Consider the following 27452-nt stretch of genomic DNA (forward strand, 5'->3'; position numbering starts at 1 on the left):
TTTGGAGTCTATATTATAACATGCACTTTGAGCCACATATAATCCCCCCTTACCTAATATACACCGCATCATATCAACAAAATCTTATTTAGATATTACAATTTTGAAAATAAATTCACAAAATATATTTTTCACATTTTTAGTAGAGGCAACCCAATATTGGAATAAACAGGTGATGACCAGAGACTGGTAGCCAGATCTTAGGGGGTACATATAGATGGGAATTCTATTGAAGATGGGATGTTGCCCTTAGCAACCAATCAGAATCAACTTCTTATTTATTTAGATTAATAGATAGAATTTGATTGGTTGCCCATAGAAACATCCCACCTTCAATAGAACGCCCATCTTAGTAAATAAGCCCCTAGCTGTCTGAAACACCAAAAATCAGATTGTGAATTAAATGAATGCGGATACTTTACAAACAATATAAATAGATACAACGGGCCTGATTCAGAGGTGGATGCTGTTGCCCTCGTTGCTGCCCACCAAAATATCCTCTCTCTGCGTCTGAATCTATTCTGTGACGCCTATAGATTGTAAGCTTGCGAGCAGGGCCCTCCTACCTTTGACTGTCTGTTAATACCCAGTTTGTTTTTTCACTGTCTCCTATTGTAAAGCGCAACAGAATATGCTGCGATATATACTGTAAGGAACTGTTAATATATAATATATAAAATAAATAGTGGTAGCCACTTTGTGGCTCAGACTAAAAACATCACTTCTTGCATCCGTTGTGATCCCTGCGACCACCTCTAAAATCAGGCCAATGTGTGTGTGTTGGAGTAAATCATTTTTATATATGAAACATCTAAATATTACTTTAAAAAAATACAAAAACATTTTAAGCACTTTTTGAATGGCATTTAAAAAAATTAAATGAAATACTTCCTACTTTTCATTATAAGAAAAAGGATTTTTTTTAATGTAACTGCATAATTTTTGTTGATGAGCAGGATCGCATTTTTATGATGTGACAAAAAAAAAGAGAGAACGTAAGTAATAAAAAAAAACCAATTGCCTATTTTGTTATGTTTTGATGCTGCCATTCTTACCCCACAAACATTGGTAAAACCTCTTTCACTTCACTTTTCCTCTAAAGGGGCATAAACACAGGCCGTTAATAGCCCGTTTTCTAAGCAATCTGTCTAGATCGCTTAGAAATTAAGCACGGATTGCTCCATAAGTATGCCCGATGGTGATGGACATGTACAGAAGATCTAATCACATCGCCAGTGTTCTACACCCTCTCTCATGCCTGAAGTGAAAGACAAGCTGGTGTAACAACTACAGAAAATAAACCAACCTGTCACAGCGTTTTTGTGAGACAAGGCACTCCGAACGCCTTGCCACAACAGAGCAATTTCCTCATCAGTGGGAGTATGATCCAGGCGTAAACCATTCTCTCCATACACGTGGTTCCGCTTGGCCGGAGCGGTTAAGCGTTCTTGTAATGCAAATACCCGCTCGCTGTTTAAAGTGAGCATGGACTTTGCATCATTCTCCGTATCCGGCGAATTGTAAATCTGAGCAGCCAACAAATTACCCATAGACCGGGATAACGATTGAGCGGGCATTGTGTCCCTATGAAGAACAGAATTGGGTGGTGCTGCCACAGTGTTTGAATGATTAACAAGAGAACTGTTTGAGAACATGGGCTGACTCCTGGTTTCTGTCTCTCTATTATTGCAGTCTGATGAAGGCTTTGGAGGAGGGTGTGGGATCATGACCTTCCCCTGAGACTTTACAATCTTGCTAGCTTCGGTGGCGGACTGAGGCCGCATTATTATGCCCCTCCTATTTTGGTGCATTAGTGTGGACTGAACTTTAGCGGACCTTGGACGTTTTACTATCCTTGACTTTGCTCTTGGTGGGCTTCTGATATTGTGGAGGTGCCCAGCAGGGCCTGGGTCCTCGCCTTTAGACGTCATCCAAGCTTGCTTAGTGAAATGGTAACCTGTAGAGAAGATGGAGCTGGGAGGCCCAGCCGAAGGAGCTGTTTGGTCAGCTAGTAAACCAGTAGAGGCAGGGACATGCTCTTGATTATCTACTGTAGACTCAACATGAGGCTTCTGGCCAGCTTGACCATTAACCATCGCACCCGGACAATCCTTCACTTTGTCCGTTTCATCCAACCATCTAAGTTTTTTAATGTTTGTTCTTTTATGACCCTTTTCCTTCGTCAACTCAACGCTGTCTCTGATGGTGTAGGAGCTTGTCTCTCCAAGCTGGAACAATTTGCTGATGCCCATGACTGTGGCATACCCATTCTCATACTTGGAGGCTTTCTTTAATATGCTTTTAGGGAATGTATTTCCACCCTTTCCAACACTGTTATATTTCATTTTTCTGTATAACGCAGACAATGCCATGTCAGGATCAGTTTGGGGAAGATTAGATCCGTTGAAATGATCCTTTGGCCCTTCCATAGCTCTGGGCTCTGATTTGGAAATAGGGGATGATGAAGACTGATTGTTATGTAACAGGGTCTCCCGATGACCGCCTTCTGCCAGCTTACTGTAGTCATGTTTAACTGCATACAACTGAGAATTGTATGTGTTGGTCAAGCCTTCAGGAATTACGTAATAGGAATGGACGTCATCTGTGTATCTGCTTGCTTTTAAATCTGAACTTGCACTGTATTGGCAGTTACCGGTAGAACTTTCGGGAAAAGGAATGACCACTGGGGATGCCAAAGTCTGAGTCACTGTGGGTTTTATTGATAGTCCGTTATGTTGTACTGAGTCTTTGTTGCTGTGTGGCATTGAGCCTTGAACTGCTTCTGTTGGGGTAAGGTCGGGAGTGGCCCAAGCTTTGCTTGTTCTAACCACAGTATTACTTCCTCTATAAGTCATGTTGGAGTAATCCGGCCTCATCTCAGCTGTGGGCACTTGTGAAGAGTGACTAATATCTGGATTTGATAATGAAATGTTCCCATTGTGTATTACAGTATTTGTCACTGCATGCAGATCACTATTCCTAAGAAACGTCCCTTCGTCTGAAAACTGCAAGTGCTTTTCACTGGCCATCTTGTCGGCTATGAAGGAGACAGGCTCAGGAGGGGATTTTTGACTGCTAAAACCACCGATATTCTCATTATCCTTATGACTTCCACCATTCATAGAGAAAGAATGTATCTCCGAAAGAGCTTTGTGTAAAGTGTCACTTGAGAACTCTTGCACATCACCGCACTCCTCTCTTGCGGGCTCCGCGCTTTCTTCCAGGCTGTCTAGACTTGACAGACTTTCCGAGCTTGCTAGTTGTTCCACGTCTTGGTGAAAATTCTGGAAAACAGAACAAATGTGACTGTAAGATTGTGGTCTTCTCCCATTTTATGATTCTTATCATTTATTTATATGGCGCCACAAGGGTTTTGCAGCGCCTATGATAATCCATGATCATTTTACTGCCAAGAAAACCACATAATATAAATGTTAAGGGACTTTAGGCCCCTGCTAGATCGGCAAACCTTCATCACTGCGCCAATATAGTGGGGATCGTAGCAGCAGCTCAATACTACAATGAACAAACCACAGCTTATTATAGAAGCTGAGAATTGACCGGTGTGTACAACTACATTGCACTCTAGGGAGATGTCTCTATGGAATACATACGCAAGACCAGCAGTCTTGTTGGCTGTCAGAAGAACAACAGTGGCATCCTGATGATCAAAATCCAGGGCTGGGTAGGTATACTTACCTATTCCCCCTACTAGATGCCTAACTCTTACCCCACCCTTACCCTGTCCATTAATGCCGAACCCTAGCTCCTGATCACAGCCTAACCCTCCCCCCATAACTCTCCTACTCCGCAGCCTAGCCCTAACCCTTCTCCTCCTAACCATGAACCCCCTATGTGCTACACCTACCCACCGTGGCCGCATATATCAGATAAGGATTCCAGCTGTCGGCATCCACGTCTCCCGTGATGTCGGGATTGCAGCAGATGCTACATGCTTGCATGCTAAATGCATCCCATCTCTCTACAAACTAGTGATATTCCTAAAAGTCCAACCACTTACCTCTGTTACACATAATACACAATGACCATCTACACCCCCTTATCTCATTCCAACAATCTGACTCCACAAAACATAATCTCATTATTGCACATGCCCATAAAGAAGTCCACCCCACAGTAAGAAGCGCCTTTCTTCCACCCAGGTTGGGAAGGCAGTCATGAAATGTTGACGTCAGAATGTCAATATCGTCACTGGTGACCTATTGGTGACTTACCTTCTCCTGGCAGCTGCAGTGGCGTCTCCCAGGGCACGGTGGTCATTTCCATATTAAACCTCTGACTCTCAATCATTCCAGTAAGTATGTCTCTGCTATCACTAACCCTGATACCTTCCCCCAACCCTCCATCATATCGGTAAGTATTTATATGCTATTTCTAACCCTAATACCTACCCCTAACCCTGCCTATCCCTAATCGCCCCTTTCATCCTGCAGCCTATATGTCACCTACCCCTCTGCAGCCTAACCCTAATGTGGACATGCTTATAATGTCAGCATTCGGAGTACATTGACATATCGGTTGTTGACCTCCTCTGTACCTACAGGCTGTAAGCTGCCATGATATCATTCTCCAAATGAGAAATGTTCAACTTTAAAATGAAATCGATTCCAACCTCCGTGGAACGGGCTTCCTCTAGCCGTCTGTACACAGGTATATCAGCGCCCATAAGAACATACAGAGAACTTATATACTACACACTAGTTACTGATGCACATGTCAGAGGCTTTCTCCGGAATGCAGCAGCAATTAGTGAGCAGGGTGGCAGACAGCGGTAATAGTGTAACACATAATAGCCCAGCAAAGCATGCAGTTAATCCTGTTTTATGATATATGAACATCTCTAATACCTCAATTAAAACTGAACAATTTCCGGTTATATAACAATTCGCGGTGACTGAAAAGAGTCTGCGCCCCACCATTTGCATATTAAATAATCCAAATGTTTTCAATGTGTAACCGTTAGATTTCTTTTAATGCAGCGATACAGGCGGCAGAATGAGGAATTCAATATACTGGGCTATAATAAGTAAAACCTTTTTTCCCCATCAGTCTACTGCAGTGATTTTAAACCTTTTTAAACCCGTGGCACACTAGAGAAGATTTCAAAATTGCCAGGGCACACCATCATTTTTCACGGGTCGTGGAGTCTGCCGACATATGGGCCCCGTGTGTACCCAGCTTATGGTTACATGTTGGCATAACTCCTCACACTTCAATGATGCCTACACTTGTCTCATTGCGCTTGGGGCAGTGGAACAGGATAGTGACATCACAGGGTATGCCAGGCAATGCCTCCAAGATGGAGTAAGAGTCACTATCACAGAAAGATCACTATCGCATACCCGTAAATTAGTCTACTGCACCCAACTAAGCAACATGTTGCTTGAGAGGACACGGATGTGCATATTGAGTTGCCCAGAAACCCCCCTTCCCAATAGCCTGCCTGCAGTCACCGAATACATAGCAGACAGCGACACCCCAGCCAGGGAAGAGGAACTGCATGGGTTTTTAAAGGTGACGGGTGCTAGAATGAACACTAACTATATTATATAAAGCATGGGTCTTCAAACTGTGGCCCTCCAGATGTTGTGGAACTACATGTCCCAGCATGCCCTGACAGTTTTGGCATGTTCTTATAGGAAAAAATGTGTCAATGCATGCTGGGACATGTAGTTTCATAACATCTGGAGGGCCACAGTTTGAAGACCCATGATATAAAGGATACTTTGAGCCAGTCTCTAGCCAATCGCATGCTTATTAGCCTTCTGGGCTGGTAATAACCACTCTCACATCAAACATTTGGAGATCCCCTCCAGAAATCCTGCATTTGCATCTGCAATTATTACTAGCAAACTTACAAACTTCCTGCCTTCCCCTGCAGCAGAGTTACACAGAGGAAGGGGGGTGTCACAATCTCCCCTCCCGACAAAGGGGTATAAGAGTTACTACATTGCTTTTCAGTTTGGTCAATGAGCAAGAGGTGCATTAATACATGTGTGTCCCACCTTAATGAAACTCCTTGGTAAGATCCAGCAGTGAGTGATTGTAAAGAGAACAATTGGTGAGACGGAACAATAAAATGTGTCTGCCGTCTGCACTATTTATTGCGCTGTTATTGTTACAATGTCCTAATTACAAACAATTACGAGTTATTGCTAGGATACGCCCTTTTCTCATTCAGCTAGAATGTTAACTCCTGCATCGCGTGCTTGCTGACCGCCACCAATCCGGTCCTCCCAAATTACGGCTGCTGATCCCGACACGCTAACAACAATACAATACGGTTCTAGCAATGGCTCCTTGTCTCCCGAACATAAATATCATCAGAATGATTGCTACATTCCCGTACGGCAGGGATGGGGAACCTTTGTCCCTTTAGCATGTCCAAATAGCATAACTGTAGCAGGGCATGCTGGGATGTATAATTCAACAACAGCTTTAGGGTCAAAGGTTCCCCACCCCTGCCATACAGTGTATGTCATACTAATACACAAGTATCCACTTTCCCCTATCTGCATGGTGCCCTTGTATCACCTCCCACAGTGTAAGCTTTGTAGTGCACCCAACATGTCTGCCTCATCCGGTGCACTTGTGGATGGGATGAAAAATACATGGACCTGACTGTTTTGTTGGTACCCTACTCTACTATCACCCCAATGTTTTGTAATTTTTTCTGGGGTAGCCTATTCTATATACAGATGGAGCGCCTCTCATGCAGCGCTGGGAATCACCAGAACGCCCCCCCTCTGGCGATCGCCGGCGGAGAGGCGCTCCATCTGATTGGGACCCGCAACCAGTATTTCGGTGGTGGGGGCCAGAATTCCTGCCCGTCTGTGCTTCAGGGAGATGGGCAGAGTTAGGGGGGTGCGGACATCCACAGGGGAGCGGCGTGGAGGTGGCGGTGTCTTCCGTCGGAAGGGGACTCGCAAGCGTCTTGTGCATGTGTGTCCCCTTCCAGCGGCTGGCAGTTTGATCGCCAGCCCCCCGGCTAGACCACAGGCGCTCCATCTGTATACTGGAAGATGCTCAATCAGTTTAGTGATATTAAAGGGGCATTAAAGGGAGAAAAATACATTGTTTCCCCCAGCACGCTGTTTGTTTGTTATTTTTATGGACTGACGATCATCAATGTCCAATGGGGCATAACAGGGAATTGGGCTGTAGGTGTATGGACTGCATTAGTCTATCTCCTAATACTTTCAGCCACCAACGTGCATGGTCTGTCACTCCTGCTGGAGATGCACAGTCGCTGTCCGAGCTTCTACATTACAGCATGTTAGTGTGGTAGTCGCAGGACTATCATGGGAATAACTCAGATCCCGAAGCTTCTGTGCCATGATACACAAAGTACAGTTGTTTAGTACTTTGCATAATGTTCATTCTAGCACCCTGCACCTTTCAAAACCTGTGCAGGTCCTCTTTCCCACCTGGCCACAATGTGACAGAGACACTGCAGCATACAGCATCACCCCAGGCAGGAAAGCGGAACTGCACAGGTTTTAAAAAAGGTGCAGGGTGCTAGAATAAACACTATGGGGGTATTCACTATGGAGTGTATCCGACAGTCGGAATCCCGGGCCGTTTCCGTTCCGCTCGTCAGGAACTCGACAGCCGGAATTCAATGTTCTGACCGACGAGTGTCGGAAAGTCAGAGGTTTGGGGAAAACGGCCGCGGATTGTCGAAAAAGGTCTGTGAATGCGACAATCCGCAGCCGTTTCTGACCTGACTTGTTTTACCATGTCAATAAAAAATAAAAAAGTGAAAAACCCATGTCGACCTTAGCTACGTCGACCTATTTCATGTGTCAAACGAAGTCACGTCGATCTTTGTTGTGTCGAACTCACGACCGTATACCCAGCAGAGACTACCATAGGAATCAGCCAATGTAAGCACCATGACTATGGTGCTGTGTAATACGGTTAATGAACCCTGTCCTAACTGCGACTTACCTACTGCTGCCAGTAAACAGCCTGGCTGCACAATAAAATAAGAAGGACACAATCACAACGTGACAATTCGGATCTGTTGATGATGGATAAGGGCAGCTTAAAGGGATTAAAACTCATCACTCAAAATGTAGTAAGTGACGTGTGGCCTGAATAAAGACTTCACAATGTAACTGCATTTTGGGTAGGCTGTAAAGAGGAAATCTAACACTTGAGGGATGTCACAATTTGTTAGCCGTAACGGATGACAGGGAGACGTGAGTGTCGCGCCTGCAGGATTCCTCCAGGAACATGTCGGAGCAACACCAAACCTGAAATGTCTGTTTTCAGGACGTGCAGCAGTTCAGTATATCAGTTCCACTACAGTATACAGGCAACATGTAACATGCTAAGAGTTCAGTATATCAGTTCCACTACAGTATATAGGCAACATGTAACATGCTAAGAGTTCAGTGTATCAGTTCCACTACAGTATACAGGCAACATGTAACATACTAAGAGTTCAGTATAGCAGTTCCACTACAGCAGGGCTGGGCAACACCGGCCCTCCAGATGTTGATGAACTACACATCCCAGCATTCCTTGCATCAGTTTCAGCATGGCCACATAGAAAAACTAATGCAAAGCATCCTGGGATGTGTAGTTCACTAACATCTGGAGGGCCGGTGTTGCCCAGCCCTGTACTACAGTATACAGGCAACATGTAACATGCTAAGTGTTCAGTATAGCAGTTCCACTACAGTATACAGGCAACATGTAACATGCTAAGAGTTCAGTGTATCAGTTCCACTACAGTATACAGGCAACATGTAACATGCTAAGTGTTCAGTATAGCAGTTCCACTACAGTATACAGGCAACATGTAACATGCTAAGAGTTCAGTGTATCAGTTCCACTACAGAATACAGGCAACATGTAACATGCTAAGTGTTCAGTATATCAGTTCCACTACAGTATACACGCAACATGTAACATGCTAAGAGTTCAGTATATCAGTTCCACTACAGCAGTGATTTTCAACCTTTTTACCTTGCGGCACACTAAATGAGATTTTAAAATTGCTAAGGCACACCATGAGATCCCCACAGGGCAAAACATATTGGCCCCCACAGGAAAAAAAACAAACCTATTGCCCCCCATATAAAAAACAATCACACTGGTCCCCACAGGTAACACAAATAAAATACCTTGGCCCTTTAAATGAAAAGAAGAGACCAGTAAATAACAGTTGAACTGGTGGTGGCTGTAAACTAGTTTGGGCATCTCTACATCTGGAGGCACACCTGAGAACAGCTCAAGGCACACTAATGTGCCACGGCACAGTGGTTGAAAAACACTGCACTACAGTATACAGGCAACATGTAACATGCTAAGAGTTCAGTGTATCAGTTCCACTACAGTATACAGGCAACATGTAACATGCTAAGTGTTCAGTATAGCAGTTCCACTACAGTATACAGGCAACATGTAACATGCTAAGAGTTCAGTGTATCAGTTCCACTACAGAATACAGGCAACATGTAACATGCTAAGTGTTCAGTATATCAGTTCCACTACAGTATACACGCAACATGTAACATGCTAAGAGTTCAGTATATCAGTTCCACTACAGCAGTGATTTTCAACCTTTTTACCTTGCGGCACACTAAATGAGATTTTAAAATTGCTAAGGCACACCATGAGATCCCCACAGGGCAAAACATATTGGCCCCCACAGGAAAAAAAACAAACCTATTGCCCCCCATATAAAAAACAATCACACTGGTCCCCACAGGTAACACAAATAAAATACCTTGGCCCTTTAAATGAAAAGAAGAGACCAGTAAATAACAGTTGAACTGGTGGTGGCTGTAAACTAGTTTGGGCATCTCTACATCTGGAGGCACACCTGAGAACAGCTCAAGGCACACTAATGTGCCACGGCACAGTGGTTGAAAAACACTGCACTACAGTATACAGGCAACATGTAACATGCTAAGAGTTCAGTGTATCAGTTCCACTACAGTATACAGGCAACATGTAACATGCTAAGTGTTCAGTATAGCAGTTCCACTACAGTATACAGGCAACATGTAACATGCTAAGAGTTCAGTGTATCAGTTCCACTACAGAATACAGGCAACATGTAACATGCTAAGTGTTCAGTATATCAGTTCCACTACAGTATACATGCAACATGTAACATGCTAAGTGTTCAGTATAGCAGTTCCACTACAGTATACAGGCAACATGTAACATGCTAAGCGGTCAGTATAGCAGTTCCACTACAGTATACACGCAACATGTAACATGCTAAGAGTTAAGTATATCAGTTCCACTACAGTATACAGGCAACATGTAACATGCTAAGTGTTCAGTATAGCAGTTCCACTACAGTATACAGGCAACATGTAACATGCTAAGAGTTCAGTGTATCAGTTCCACTACAGTATACAGGCAACATGTAACATGCTAAGTGTTCAGTATAGCAGTTCCACTACAGTATACAGGCAACATGTAACATGCTAAGAGTTCAGTGTATCAGTTCCACTACAGAATACAGGCAACATGTAACATGCTAAGTGTTCAGTATAGCAGTTCCACTACAGTATACCATACTATGCAGGAAACATGTAACATGCTAAGTGTTCAGTATATCAGTTCCACTACAGTATACAGGCAACATGTAACATGCTAAGTGTTCAGTATAGCAGTTCCACTACAGTATACCATACTATGCAGGAAACATGTAACATGCTAAGTGTTCAGTATATCAGTTCCACTACAGTATACAGGCAACATGTAACATGCTAAGTGTTCAGTATAGCAGTTCCACTACAGTATACCATACTATGCAGGAAACATGTAACATGCTAAGTGTTCAGTATATCAGTTCCACTACAGTATACAGGCAACATGTAACATGCTAAGTGTTCAGTATATCAGTTCCACTACAGTATACAGGCAACATGTAACATGCTAAGCGTTTAGTGTATCAGTTCCACTACAGAATACTGTGCTATACAGGCAACATGTAACATGCTAAATGTTCAGTATATCAGTTCCACTACAGTATACCATACTATGCAGGAAACATGTAACATGCTAAGCGTTCAGTATATCAGTTCCACTACAGTATACAGGAAACATGTAACATGCTAAGCGTTCAGTATATCAGTTCCACTACAGTATACAGGCAACATGTAACATGCTAAGTGTTCAGTATATCAGTTCCACTACAGTATACCATACTATGCAGGAAACATGTAACATGCTAAGCGTTCAGTATATCAGTTCCACTACAGTATACAGGCAACATGTAACATGCTAAGCGTTCAGTGTATCAGTTCCAATACAGAATACTGTACTATGCAGGAAACATGTAACATGCTAAGAGTTCAGCAGTACCCGGGTCATCAGCAGTTACATTGATGAACAACAAAGCCCTAACAGGTATATAAACAAGCACAAAGCTTATATATCAGATAGGTAAATGAATGAAAAGCAAACCAAGTATTACAATAGGGATGCGGTCAATTTGCCGGCGGTCGGGATCCCGGCGTTCAGAATCCCGACACTGGAATCCCGACCGCCAAAATCCCGAAACTTTCTCCCTCCGTGGGTGTCCACGACACCCATAGAGGGAGAATAAAATAGCGTGCCGAGCGTAGCGAGGCACCGGGCCCGCTGCGTGGCGAGCGCAGCGAGCCCGCAAGGGGGGGCGATCCACATCCCCCCCATGTCGGGATTTCGGCGGTCGGGATTCCAGTGTCGGGATTCCGACCGCCGGGATCCCGACCGCCGGGATTACGTATCGGATCCTTACAATAGATTGAGGCTGTGAATTCGCAGTTGTTGGGAGGGCCGATGTTGTCAGCAACGGCCTCCTTCTCCCTACGGCTTTCGCAGCGCTAAGCGGCTGCAAAGGGGGGGGGGAATCTATTGGATGGTGAGTGATTAGGGATGGATTTCCCCATGTGCACTTCTACAAACACATTCGCAGCCTTGCACCTGGGCTTGATTTCACTTGTGAAGGGCAGTGTTTACCTGATTTTTTAAATCTGGGTTTTAGAAAAAAATAAAAATGTGACCAGTTTGGGGGTACTTGAAAATAATATTTGCAATGTCCTTAGCGATTAGCTGCCCTGTGCTGACATGGGTGGAGGAAGCAGCTCCATTAATCCTACAGGCGTTAGCGGGAACCCCGGAAACAGTACACCGCCAGCGGCCAGACACAGGGGGAACCAATTCCTGACCGCACACTACTCCTTTATATAAGAACACGCACAAGGCTAACTTCCACTCAGCTCATAAGTACTGTAGAAATGTCAAATTGAGATGAGGGGGTTCTCATTAATGAAAAGCCTAATCAGGGGGTACAGGACAGAAAAAAAGGTAGGAGCCGCTGGTGATTAAACATATAGATTAATATTGGACATGTAGTCACTTTGATAAACATAAATCACTGACACATACAGTATAAGCATTATTTATACATATCCATCAGTATTGGCATCGTCAAGCTATTAATGTAACCTTGGCACTGATATAACTCAAATCCAGCTTTCTGAGGTACCACCGATACCATTATCTACACAGGTCACTGTATTTGTTAATAGAGGGGATCCTTTTTCCTAGGTAACTTAGTGACATCTAGTGGTTGTAAACTGAACTACTACAAGGGAGATTCTTAACCCGGCAAACTGCAATATTACCTGTGATAGCACTATGGCCCTCATTCTGGAGATTCGGTCCCCGGCGTGTTTACCCAGGGGACCAGTGTTTCTGTTCTGTGCATGCGCTTATAAGCGCATGTGCAGGGCTTCTGTGCGGCTGCCTTCGGAGCCTTGCATAGCGGGGGGGGAGGGAATGGAGGTGGGCAGTGTTAGGAGGAATTACCGCTGCTTAGCGAGTCAACCAGAATCACCTCCTAAATGCTATAGGATCTTGACAGTTTTCGCACAAGCAGACAGATAATGTAACAAGAGAAGATATTCTACCATTCATTGGCAGGACTTCTGGCAGAAGATTTAAAGTATACAATAACACAATGCAGAGATTACTGCTGTGCATTTATATGAGGAGGTTTCCATTAACACATGGCTGAAAAAAAGGATACAGATAAAATGGAACAAACATTTGAATAACCTACATATTAAAGAAAGGAATATTAAATCACCATGGCGTCCAATTAAAATAATGAGGAAGATCTACCGCAGTGCTTTACAACAAAAGCCCTCAAGAACCCCTCATGTTTTCAGGTTTTTCCAAAGCAGTTGGGATAATTACTGACCCAGTGCATGGTTAAAGAGTTCCAGAAAACACGACTTGTTGGGGGGAACCTGAGGACTGGTGTTGGAAATGACCAAGAGTCATTGATGCTTTTCTTACTGAATCACATGACCAAGGCCCTGTCAGCTTGTACGGGCCAGCCTGTAAGTTGGCAAGTACAGTTGTATTATTTGAACCCCGCACACTTTTATCACGATGGAGGAAGTTAGGGGCCCACAGTGAGTGTCTCTCTCCTCCTGACACGTTACATACCTGCATATTGCTGAGATGCTGCTCCTCCAGAAGGCGCTGTGCCTCCTCTAGCCTGTGCTGGAAGTAAAGCTGATTACTTTCCGATGGAGTTGGTGACTTTTCTTGGAATAGATTTTCCAAACTCAACTTTGTAGCCGGTTGTAGCTTTTTATGCCATGTGGAGTTTCCTATCGATGACAAACTGGATGGAGCTTCTGTTGTTCTTAACAAAAGGTAGAGAGAATGTAGTTAACATTTTAGGAACAATTCACTATCGCAGTTTCTCGTGCTCTACAGCAAAATCACCCAAGCTGGTGAGGCCATTTCTGGCAAGCGCCAATATCCAGTTGGCAGAAGACGGACTTCAGCCAATGGGGCAGATGTATTAAGCCATAACAAGAGATAAATGCAAGTTGATAAGGAGAGATAACTGTCCAGCCAATCAGCTCCTTACTGACTTTTTTCAAACACAGCCTGTGACATGGCAGTTGGGCTGTGATTGGCTGGATGTTTATCTCTCTTTATCACCCTTGCATTTATCTCTTGTTAAGGCTTAATACATCTGCCCCAATGTGTGAAGTCACCTACCAACCATGTTACAAAACCCCCCATGTGATTCCGTTCCTGGGCATGAATGTTGAATAGCCGTATGTGTATAATACTGGAAATGGAGTCTACTGATCTGCACTGAAACAGGAGCAGCCAGTGTACAGTCAGCTTTAGAGTTTTAGCCTTTTTCCCAGTAATGTTATCAAAAGAAAGTTGACAGCGAACCAGGCTGGGAATATGATTTATCTCAGGTCTCCTAGGAAACCACAGCTATGCATCAATGTCAACACACCTGAAGGTCGACATTGGGGTTAGGTCAAAAGGGACATTAGGTTGAAACATGCATTAGATCGATATGGGCTAGGTCGACAGTCAAAAGGTGTCGACATGGGGTTTTTAACTGCCTCCCCTCGCATGGCTTCTGGCACACTCTTTTATTCTCCCGTCACGCCCTAGTGGATGGTAGGGCATGAAATACCGCCTGTCGGCACATGGCTCAAAAAAAAAGTGAAAAACCCCATGTCGACCTTTTGACTGTTAACCTAGCCCTTGTCGACATAATGATAATTTCCCTGTCAACCTACCCCATGTTGACCTTCAGGTGTGTTGACCTTGAGCAGTCATTACTAATCATGTCGGCATGTCATCACCCATATGTAACACCGCAGTGCTTTGGTGCAATCCTGTTGCGAATGATGTACTGCAACAGCTGAAGTGCTCACAGCATCCAGTGCATCATTGTTGGTTTAGTGAAAGAGGAATATGAAATAATGTACCTTGTATTATTAGGACTTCGATGATTCGATAAATAGTAGAAGGTGGAGGAGACAGATCCTTGAATTTGATCGAGTGCATCTTCAAGCTTCGGAGTTGGCCTTTTATTAACAGGATAGACTGCCGGAAATAATAAAAAAGAAAACTGTGAAATCATGTACATTTGTAGATGTGCACGTACAATACCCTCTCCCAGCAGTACCGCACGTGCCTGTGCAGACTGGTCATTGGGCCTGACCACACAACAACGTTGTTCTTAAAATGGGCAAAACCATGCCCAGAGAGAGTTAGATTTGGGTGGGGCGTATTCAAACTGAAATCTAAATTTCAGTGCAAAAATAAAGCAGCCGGTATTTACCCTGCACAGAAACAAAATAACTCACCCAAATCTAACTCTCTCTGCATATGCAGCATGGTTTTGCCCATTTTGAGAACAAATTTGCCCTGCGATCAAGTCTGAATTACAGTAGGCCCATTGTCCTGAAGGCTGTGTTATCAAGAAGGCAGTGAAATCCTTTCTATTTCCTAACAAGTTGGATGTGTAAGATTTGTTTCCGATAGGGGCCAGACAGACGTCTTATCTGTACTGCTGGGGGACCCTGCACCTTCCTATACATAACTGTGGCTTCCTACTGCCTTCATTCCCCTCCTCACACCATGTATCATGTCACTGTCCCTGTCACATGCAGTTCTATCCTCACTATTTGACACCAATATCCAGGGACAGACCAGGTCGGTACCATTCAGCTGTGTGCAATGGAACTGTTCTGCCAGTGCTTTGAGACAACATATTCTCCAAATGCCTAGAAATCCAGATCTCCCCATGGTGTAAATGAGACCAAGGTCAGACTCCTGGACCATTATACACTGAGTCGGGACCAAGGTGTATAATACAACACTTATCTCCTGATATACTCTGTGCTGCTGGGGACATTACTCCTTACACTATTTTACCTCTTAAGTCTCTAGATTCCTGCTGCCTCCATTCCCCCTCTCATACATTACTCCTATCACTTACAGTCACCCTGTCCTCACTAACAAATAACTTGAGTCTCTGCCGATTCCACTATATAACTCTCTGTCTGTGGCTTCCCCTCCTCACATACTACTGTGAATATTACGATTATACGATTGGCCATACCATTGAAATAAGTGAGTACACACAAACAAAACAAACTGCAACCAAAACAAGCATTCGCTATAATGTACATCAACAATGCATTCACCACTTATGAGGGATATAGCACATTAAAACTACAACTACACACAACTTAGTTCCAAAGGATGAACATGACAATAAACATTATTGAGTCATCCAGGCCCCAAATACAATACAATACCACATAGAACCGATGTGACCTCAATCTACAGCACGTTGCTCATTCACACCTTTGTTTGGCAACCAGTGACATTGTCCATGTGAGAGAATAGATGCAACTAAATATACTCCTGAGAGTTTATGTCCCAGACTCAGACACCAAGGATGGATAATTCAGCAGAACAAATGCAATACATATCTCACACTTAACAATGATGTGTTTACAGGAATTAAAGATAAAGTTTCTGGTTCCGACAAATAGGAAATAGGGAGAAGGGCTGAGGGACTCAATGGTAACATCTGTACCATACACTTAATGAAATATGTGCACGATATACGGTCCCCAGCATGGAATCGGTAGAATGACGGTTGGGACGACTGACCATAACTGATAATCGAATCAAAGAATCCAACCGATAATCTCTGAAAACTGTTGAGGATTTGGCTGTAACCAGCTCTAACTGACCGGTTGCCTGTACAGATGCATCCTTCCGAAATCACGCACAGACCCCTCTGTGCGAGCTCTTTCAATACATCTGAGCTTCTGTATAGACAGTTTTGATTGGCTACATGGAAATGCCGACATTTACAAAAAGCCAACATTAGTTTTTCTTGATTTTTTCTTTCAATCCGACTTTTTCATAATTCCCGATGAACGTAGAGTTAGATTATAATAGTGTGCCAATCGAGGACCCGAAGCATGGTGAGCGCAGAAAGCCAAGCGCAGGGACATCCATGTCAACCTAGACACCCAAAATAAGGGAAAAATATACTTCGACTTTACATGTCGGCATTTCGACCTTGTCAGTATTTTGACCCTGTAGGTATTTTTGACCATCGGTCAATGATGGTCGGTATTTTGACCATTGGGGTAGTGACAGCAGTTTGAAGATCCAGTACACTCGCGGACCCTAAGCACACAATCTGGTGCCATTCAGCGCAAAGCCGTGTGAGGACACATCTGTACATTTGCAGATGTGAAATCTACCGGTTGTTTTTTCTGGAATTCGGAATATAAATAGTAATTATGTATTAAATCATGCAGAAATATGTCATGTATCCTGCAGGCTGTGTTGGCTTCCTCTGTGAAACACGCAGGTAACCAGGTGTGCCCAAACCTTTGCATGCACCTGTAAATCACTTGTCAGACAAATTGAAGTTTAGCTGGAAACGACTAAATTGAGGCTTTTACTGTGAGGATGACTGACCCGCTCTACGGCGCTGTGACGGGGGGAGATGCCCCCGCTGGAACTTCTCTGTCGCTTCCTGAAGTTTTAGTTTTCTCTGCTGAAGGACTTCTTCTCGAAACCTCTGCTCCTTCTGCTCTTCTTCCCTGCGTTTCTCCTCGAGGGCTCTAAAAAGAAGTACAGACACAGTCAGAAAACACAGACTTTGGAAAACGGTGCTACGTCTGTTCGGCAAAATAATTGGAAATGGTCTAGAAAGAAACAAAAAATTCTTAAATTCAGGTAAAAAAACTGGACTGACCTCCTCACAGTAACATGGAACATTACTGTACATGAATTCCCAGGCAACTTGCTGCTGTGCGTACCATACAGGACTACGGCGTATACACCATACAGGACTATGGATTATACAGCTCACACACCCTACATACAGCTGACACACTCACAAATACCTTGTAAAATAACTATAAATAAAACAAGGAATTTAAACCGACAGCGTTGTCTCAGGTCTGACAGTCCATGTTAATACGCCAGCAGTTAAGGGTTGTACCGTCATGCCATTCACAAGAATAGGAAAGGGATTTGCATTCATACCTTTACGGGATAGCTTAGAGGCTGGAGATCACCAGTCTTCAAATCTGTAGTGTGCTCTCTTGGGCTGGCATGTTGTTATTAAAGGGTAAGTGTCTCAGCTAAGTCCTTACACATAGACTGTACAGTACATATGACCTAAGGGTTATTATATTGACTCATACAAGTGAAGTACAGACAGTAAGTACACATATAGGTGCATTGGGTTATCACAACACAGACACGTGAATTGCATATGCTAATTATTGGGACATCAGCCAGGAGTTGCTCAGCTGGTGCAGAGAATGTTTAATGTCAGTAGACACAGTGTTAGAACAGCTTAGAGAGAGAGACAAAAAGTTTTCATTAAAAGAAAAAACAGTTTTACCTATTCAGTGGTAATCCTGTAGGATTAGAGATGTGCAGGTTCTGACTAACGGGCCCCATACATCAGCAATCACAATTAATGGATTTCCAGATCCAGGGATTTTTTGGCCAGATAAATGGATTCTACAATCTATTTGACTTGCCCACACATTACAGATTTATTTCAGTGATCGGCAGATTTTTCCATCTAAAGATTGCATCTTCATATCTGGAAATTGCCCAATCGATTGTCATTTCAGCTGTTCATAATGTAAATAGATGAAGAAGACGAGACGGGAATGCCCACACCACTGGCGTAACTATAGCACCGCAGCCCCCGTCACCGCGGGGGGCGCTGTACATATGGGGGCGCCGGGGGCTGCGGTGCTATAGTTACACCTCCCCCCAATCCCCCTCAGCCTTACCTTTCGCGCTGGTCCTGGCGGCTCTGTTCTTCTGCTGAGGACCACCACTAAATGGCCGCCCCCATATAGCACACAGTTCTCTGAAACTGTCTGCTGTATGGGGGCGGCCATTTTGTGGTGGTCCTCAGCAGAAGAACGGAGCCGCCGGGACCAGCGCGAAAGGTAAGGCTGCGGGGGATTGGGGGGGTTTGAATGGGCGGCGGGGGGCGCCCCCCCTAACGGCAGGGGGCGCCCAAAACGTAGCTACGCCGCTGGCCCACACATATAAAAAAGATCCGCAGATAATACCAGATTATTAAACATGTTTAAAAATCTGATTAAGCAATCAATTGGCGATCCCTATTAATTGTTGATTGGGATTGCCAAAAGGGGGAGTCCACACATCTAAAATTAATCGTGGCAATCATCTCCAGATATCAAGGTGCCCATACACGTTACAATTATTGTATACAATATTGTATACAATATTGCATCTCATCGCATCTCGGTTTTGCGATGAGATCAGATGAGATGAGATCTAGTACAAAAAGTATGTACTAGATCTCATCTCATCGCAAAACCGAGATCAGATGAGATGCAATATTGTATACAATATTGTATACAATAATTGTAACGTGTATGGGCACCTTAAGGATTGTCACAATTAATTGCTGATGTATGGGGCCCATACTCTGATTTCACAGCAGGATCTTATTGGCTATCAACTGTCAACAACTGTCAAACTGTCATGTGATTTGGGATAGCCAATAAGATCCTGTTTTGAAATCAGAGTAAATCAGAACCTGCACATCTCTATTTAGGATGGTTATGGTATATTAGATCTACAATGTCTAGGTCAGGCATGCCCAAAGTCAGGCCCGGGGGCTAATTGCGGCCCATGCTGTCATTTCAAGTGGCCTGCAGCCTCCAGCTGGAAGAGCATCAGATGTGGGAAGCACAGCACAGGACACTAACGGTGGGGCCCTGGTGCTGCAGTGAGGAGGTTCTGGCTGCCACAGTCAGATGTGTTTGGCGTTCTACCCCTGCTGCTGCTGCAATCGTATATCCCCCTACTCCACAATCACAGTGAGAGCAGTGTTTGGGGAGGGGGGCAGCAAGGGGGAAGCTTGCTCCCGTAACATGCAGAGTGGAGGAGGGCAGCAGCTGGAGCCCAAGCATCTCCTGTCCTGTCCTGCTTTGACTCTCCTTCCTCTGGCTCACACAAGGGGCTGGGAAACATACAGAGAAGGGAGGGGGCAGAGTGGGGGACATACAGTGAAGGAGGGTCAGGCTGGGGGACATACAGTGAATGGAGGCAGTGATGGCCATTCAGAGAAGGAGGAGCAGGGGCAGCCTGGGAGACATACAGTGAATGGGGATCATACTGTGAATGGGAGTCATACAGTGAAGGAGGGTCAGGCTTCGGGACATACACTGAATGGAGGCACTGATGGAAATTAAGAGAAGGGGGCAGGCTGTGGGACAGAGTGAATGGGTGCAGAGGGGGGAACATACAGTGAATGGGGGACATACAGTGAATGGGGGCAGGCTGGGGGAAATACAGTGAAGGGGCAGGCTGGGGGACATAGAGTGAATGGGGGCAGAGTGGGGGACCATTCTGATGTGATTAATGATTCAAATAATGTCAGGCTGAATGGTCGGCCCCCCACATTTTCACCTCACCAAATCTGGCCCACGTCTCAAAAAATTTGGACACCCCTGGTCTAGGTCTACAGTCAAAAGATCGACCACTATTGGTCGACAGTCATAAGATCAACATGGTAAAAAAAGTCAACATTCAAAAGGTCTATATGGAAAAAGTGGACATGAGTTTTTCATGTTTTTTGGGGTGGTGTCTATGTCGACATAGGTCAGTATGGACACGTCCAAGTGTACCGCGTCCCCCTCGCAGCACACTATTATATTCTCCCACCACGCCTTTTGACACCTTTTCCATGTCGACCTTTTGACCATGGCAACGTTCATGCCGACCTTTAAACTTTTGACCTTTTGACTGTTGACCAATAGTTGTCGACCTAAACAAAAAGATCTAATGACTGCATACCCTTTAGGATATGCCCATACAATTTTTTTTTTATATATATTATTTTAAGCTTATCTGAAGTTGTTTTATACTTTTTATATACTTAATATCTCCCTTAAGGGCATTCTGATTCACACCTGCTAGATAGTACTGTACTTGCGCAGTATGATTCCTATGCATGCAACATTGGAGATGTGCGTTATGTAACATCGAATTCATGCACATCTCTGATTTAGATCCTATTTTGACTCTATTGTCACCCTTTCCTGTCGCACAACTCCAACCGATGGACAGGGGTGTATAAATATTTAAGGTGTTCTTTTAACAGAAAAGGGGTGAGTGGAATCCCCATGCACACCTAAGGGGGTATAAAAACCGATATGTCTGACAGTTGGAAATATCGGTCATCAGTATTCAACAGCCAGGTCTCGTCTATGCAGATTAGACTTTAAAAAAAAGTTGAATCTGTATTGTCGAAAACGGCCAATAAATTGTCAAATTAGTGGCCATTTTCACCAAAAAACATCCACGTATTTTCTGACTGTTGGAATCTTTCCAACAGTCGGAAAACGGAGCTGACATTAAATATGTCAAATTTACATTGGACAAAATTTCCTTGGCCTGGATTGAATACCCCCATATTCAGTTTTGTACACTATTATCTTTATTTTGGCACATCCATGGAAGCACACAATGGGACAAATTGAAATTGATGCGTAATAGATGATGTTCACGCAATGGAGCAATTATCTGCAGACTACGCTAATGTGCTGCGATCCTAATGTGCATGCACCAAGGAGCTGCTGAATCCTGCTTGCACTGATGATGCAATGGAAAAGTGATTGACAGGAAGTGACTGTTTGGAGGTGTTAATGAGGAGTTTAGAGGGAGTGGTTAAAAAAATGCAGGCGTGTCAGCTGTAAACTTATACATGAAAAACCATGGAGTCTGCGTTGCTACCTTCGTGTCCAGTCTGTCTAGACAAAGGCCTTCCCTTAGCCTCACTGTTCTTGTTTATTGGGTATAGGCTGCAAATCTGTATGCAATTGTGTATGAGTTTCCATTGGCTGGGCAGCAGCTTCACTTGCTAACATTAGCAGCTCCATTGCCTAGAAAATTGCATTTGCGATTGCATTTGCGTACAAACACATACCTCCCAACATCCCAACGTCCCGTTCCCGCGTCCCTCCCGCAGCCGGCAGTGTCCCGCGGCGGGGGGGGGGGGGGGCTGCTGGGAGTCCCCCCTGGCAGCTAGTGAGCAGCGGTGAATAAACGCTGTGTGCATGCGTCTATTCCCGCAGGAAAGGGGGCTGGGGGCATGGCTAGAGGCTCACAGAGCCTCAGGGCCATGCCCCCACAGTGGCAAAATGAAGGTGTGGTCTCGCGGGAAGACACACTTATATGCCATGCCCCCTTTCCCGGTAGCCACGCCTCCTATTTTTCAGGCACGCGCCTTTGGAGCGCACCAGTAACCCTCTTCAAGATGCTGAAAAGTTGGGAGGTATACAAACATGAAGTAGGCCCAATATGACATTGTAAGTAACCATTGAAGATTTTTTGGGGGATTTTGAGATTGAATTAGCACTGGAACCAACTCTCTGACAACCAAAGGATAGTGTTTAGCATAGCTTTAATTGACTGCATATACCGGTCACCCCAGGATGAAAAGGCTAAATCTAGAAAAGGAAGCTACAGAAGGGTTGATCTTATGAAATAGTTTTGCTGGAATCCACACTCGCCATTTTCCTAAAATACTCTATGGAAACTGGGGAAAGATTTATTGTACGGAGATTTATACATAGCATTAGCGGGAGGTAATGGCTGTAATAAAGTTATATGCAGTGCTATAAAGATCAGCTGGTATGTAAATGATTGCACACGCTCCAATGAGGCTATATGAACAAAACATGAAGTGAGTGGATTGGTTTGGGGCTGATTCTTAGTGCCGTTGAAGCCTGATTCTTATTGTACTGCCAGTGTCTGATTATACAGAGCGGGGGTACATGAATGTCCAAGTGGGAACCAGTGCTGATTTTACAATGGCTGCCACAACAAGCATCATTAGCCCCTTGTTGGTTGCAAGACATCTATCAGAATCAGGCTTTCCTTCTCTGTACACAACTCAGACTCGCACAGAGCTTTTCACACAAGCCCACGACAAGCCATGGTGGTCACATGTGATCACACTGCTCAGTTCCCCTCTTGTAAAGCCAGATTTCACAAAAGACAGATCTAGCCGGGTTATATCCAACCTAGAATGGAATGGACATATGGAAACCAATCACAGGCGAGATGTAATGAAGTCCCAGTTCGGCAGCAATGTTACCCCCTCCGGGACCTCCCATCACCATGCTGGGGGCAAGCCCAGCACCAAGGTAAGCTGCTGGGCTGCTCCCAGGCCCTGTGCACCCCCCTGCCCCGTCCGCGAGGTGAATGGATGCCACACACAGGCATCCATTCACCTCCTCCCTGCCTCTGCTGCTGTCTGCTGTACCCCGCCCAACCTCCATGTTGACCGCAGGACGCTGCGTTACGGAGGTTGGGCTTCCCCCATTGATGTAAACGGGAGCCGGGTCGGATGACCAGGCATACCCGTTTACACTGCCGTCTACCCCAGGTCCTAGCCGTGTTCAACCCAGGTCAGGATCTGGGTAGAAGTCCCGTGTAAATGGATATGGGTTGACCCATTTACACCGCCACTGACCCACTGACTCATCTACCATCTATACCCTCTTCTCACCACTACCAACGACAACCTGCTCCTGGTAACATGCAGACTACAGAACTTCTCTGCTTCCCTACATCTCAGCTGTATTGTGTACTAAGAATTGTGCTGCTAATTGTTACCTGTGCTCAGTGATTTTCAGTTACTGTTATGTTTAGTTCTGTGTTACCCTGTATTGTTCATTATTGGCGTTATAGAACTAAAAATTTAAAAATAATAATCCACCATCTAAAGGCAACAGTCAGAAGGTTGTGGTAACAGAACACAAAATCATGAGCAAAAACGGTCAGTGTATGATATGGGCAGTGGCGGCAGGTCCTGGCAGCTGCGTAACATAGACCCGCAGACCCCCGGTGCCCATTATTTCTTAGCGCCTCCCCACGCCCGCGGGGTCTGCGGTGCTATAGTTATGCCACTGGATAAGGGGCAGATGTATTAAGCTCGGTGAAGAGATAAAGTGGAGATAAAATTTAGATAAAGTGGAGATAAAGTAGAAGGTGATAACGCAACGGCCAATCAACTCCTAACTCATTTTTTTTTCAAAACATATAGCTGATTGGCTGGTGCATTATCACCTTCTACTTTATCTCTTCACCAAGCTTAGTACATCTGCCCAGACAGTGAATATGGATATTGCACGTGGTGAGAGATACACGTATTTCCAGGTTTCAGCTTCAGTTCGGAAGCGCCAGTTTCCTATAAAACCTTGCTTTCTACTAATAGTAGCATTCCAATGGGTTTGAGAGCGTAATTAGCAGTGTAAGGAATGCTGAGTGTACTGATTAACATCCCATTATTAGGCAGAATTACGTTACAAGGGATGCTCTGAGTCACAGTGATAAAACCTCACCTGTCACTGAGCATTCTGACGGAAGATTTCAACATTCGTCTTTCCAGACCCTAAATAAAAGCCAGGATTATCCGTTTACTCACCAACCAACCACCCTGTGACCTCATTCACAAATATATACTGAAGATCTGAAACATTTATAATTAAAGTCTGACACCATTTACAATTAGTAGGCTCTAGGGCTGATAACCCATGCTGGTGACCCCCGGGAGGGATACGTTAGGTAGCAGGTGACATGTCAGTTCTTGAAGTTGATTGGCTGGAAGCTGGAAACATGGGGGGGGGGGGGGGGGGGTTTATTCTGGTTAATTCGCAAGGCTGCGTATGCACATGTGCAGAAATGCACATGCGCACTAACAAAACATCAGTCCGCGTGTGAATGCAGGCTAGCTGCCAACGGACCTGTATGAGGTCCATTGTCAAGTGTAAAGGCCCCCATAAACTATTGGGAGGTATTGCATGCGGACCCCGCCAACTCAGCTGGCACCCCCAAGGGGTATTCAATTACTGGCAATATGTGGTTACAACCAGGGTCACTGAGAGCTGAATGGGGCCCAGGTACTGGGACTGTGCCAAATCAGAGAGGCAGTAATCACAGTCTCCACTTACTCCCCTTCTCCTGGGAGAGTAGAAATATATATATATATATATATATATATATATATATATATATATATATATATATATATATGTCTCCTTATGCCGGCACTCTAATTCAACAACTGCTCCGGTGCTGGGTCCACAAAATCCATACACTTCCAATAGAGAGAGCACTCGGAGACTGTATAAGTACAATACAACTGTATTTACGTGGTTAAGTACTTTCGGCAGCGTACTGCCTTCCTCAGAACCTCCTACAGCAATCACATAGAACAAACAGTGCACATATATACCCCCAAGACCTTACCTGTCAGCAGCGTCTCCCGCCGCGTGCACCGTCTCCCGGAAGTCTTCTCAGCCGCACTTCCGGTCTCCGCAACAGCGTTGCCATGGTGGCAGCAAGCTTGCTTTCCACCGGCTTCTAACTGTGCGTCCCACCGCCTTAGACAGCCGAGACAGGCTGGGCAGGGTTTGGTATCCACGCACTCTGCGGGGGTCAGCATGCCACACAGGTGATCTAAGGTGCAACAAAACATACAACAATATTGTTTAATACATTAAGAAACAGCATATGATATAATTAAAGAAAAAGCAAAAGACAAAGAAACCGTAAAAAAACGTAAAAAAATGTGAAAAGAAGCATATAAATTAAACAATAACAGAAAATCAACCACTGCCACTAGTTGATTGCCAGTAATACATATAGGTTTATACAAGACTGTTCCAATTGATCTTGTCGTTGAGGCCACCTGGCTTGGTGGTCCCCAAACGCAAGATCCATTGGGACTCTCGTATAAGTAAAGCCTTCGCTCTATCTCCTCCAGGGATCGAGACAGGGATTTGATCTATCATGAAGTACCTCAGATCCTCAAGCACATGGCCAGCGTCCCTAAAATGTCTAGGGACAGGCTGGTCTATGTCCTTCCCTCTTAGGATCATACTGATGGAGGACCTGTGTGCCCCCATCCTTTCTTTAAATTTCCTAATTGTTTGACCCACGTAGTATATGTGGCACGGACATGTGACCACATACACGACATGAGTCGAATTACAATTGAGAACCTGACGGATATCATACATTTTGTCTAAGTGGGGATGTTTGAATGATCTCCCTGCTACAAGAAATTTGCAGGTAACACAAAGACATTTATAGCAGCCGGGGGGTTTTCTGGTCACATTAGGTAGAGACACATTGTTATTGGTCACGTCTGCATGGACAAGGCGATCCCTAAGGTTCCTTCCCCTCCTGTAGGCCAGAAGAGGTCTGACACCTGATAGAGAAGGCAAGTCCCGATCAGTGCCTACAATGGGCCATAAAGCTTTCATGGCACGGCCTAAGATGGGGCTAGCCGTAGTGAAATCACTCACAAAAGGGATGGTTTTGCTCGGTTGTTTAATTTTAGTGGCAAAAAGTTCCTGTCTGTTTTTGGAAAGAACGGTGGCTTTTTGTTTAAGAAGGAGCTCAGTATCATAACCCCGGGCCTCAAACTTCACAACCATCTTATCCAACTCTTCAGGAATAAGTTCCTCACGGTTAGTAATGCGTGCCACCCTCATCATCTGTGATAGAGGGAGGCCTCGTTTTAAGGCTGGAGGATGGTGGCCCTAAGTAACGTGTTTCGGTCAGTCTCCTTACTATGCACACACGATTGAAATTTGCCTGTCTCCAGCAAAATCGATACATCGAGGAAATTTGCTCGAGCCACATCATATGTGAAAGTGAATTTAATAGGAAAATCCCTATCATTAAGGTCAGCCATCAGTTTAGTAAATGACTGTACTCCCCCGGTCCACAGCATGAAGATATCATCGATGTATCTCGTATACATAATAATGTTACGAGATACATCGGGATCAGAAAAGAACATATCCTGCTCTACCATGAACATGTAGACGTTCGCGTACGTGGGTGCTACGGATGACCCCATAGCACACCCACGCCGCTGGAGGTAGAAGGATCCGTCAAACAGAAAGAAATTTCTGATAAGGGTAAGTTCCAACAAAGTTAGGTACAATTGATGGTCAAATGTTCTGGAATCCAGATTTGCTTCAAGGAAAATCCTCATGGCTCGAAGTCCCCCTTCATGGAGGATGGAGGTGTATAAGCTGTTGACGTCGAGGCAGCATAACAGCGTGCCTTCTGGGATGGCTGGCAGTTGGTCCAATTTCTGTAAGAATGTGGTGGTGTCCTTGAGAAACGTGCTCTGTGACAGCAATAGTGGCTGGACAATGCTATCCAACAACCTAGATACAGGTTGCATTAGCGACCCACGGGCCGAAATAATTGGCCTACCAGGGGGCTTGGAGCTGTTTTTGTGCAGTTTTGGCAACGTATATATAACGGGCACGATGGGGTGGGTGACCTGTAGTGTTTGATGAACCTTAGATGGAATAAGGTTATTATTCAAAGCATTTTGCAAAATGCTAGTGAGTTCTTTATGGTACACGGGGGTGGGGTCTGACTTCAATTTGCAGTAGACATCAGCATCATTGAGCTGAGAGAGGATTTCAGATTTGTAGTCCTCAATGTTCTGGACCACAATTGCGCCCCCCTTGTCCGCAGGCCTGATGCAGATAGTTTTGTCCATCTCGAGG

At 44.6% G+C, this 27452-nt stretch overlaps 1 protein-coding gene across 2 annotated transcripts in view; it reads right to left on the reverse strand.

Annotated features, from left to right (window-relative positions):
- The window catches only part of CEP126 (centrosomal protein 126), a 72653-nt gene that overhangs the window by 14721 nt on the left and 30480 nt on the right, over window positions 1–27452 (reverse strand). Inside the window, exons 3-6 of one of the 2 annotated variants that reach the window (XM_083170077.1) lie at window positions 17320–17465; window positions 14796–14913; window positions 13492–13693; window positions 1307–3284 (exon numbers count right to left, since the gene is read on the reverse strand). In XM_083170077.1, the coding sequence (XP_083026203.1) occupies window positions 1307–3284; window positions 13492–13693; window positions 14796–14913; window positions 17320–17465 (2444 nt within the window). Of the gene's footprint in view, window positions 1–1306; window positions 3285–13491; window positions 13694–14795; window positions 14914–17319; window positions 17466–27452 lie in introns of those variants that run through there. The other variant, XM_083170078.1, reaches the window with a different exon arrangement.

The sequence above is a fragment of the Crinia signifera genome, chromosome 2 (genome assembly GCF_055691185.1).
Source record: "Crinia signifera chromosome 2, ASM5569118v1, whole genome shotgun sequence".
Lineage (NCBI taxonomy): Eukaryota > Metazoa > Chordata > Amphibia > Anura > Myobatrachidae > Crinia > Crinia signifera.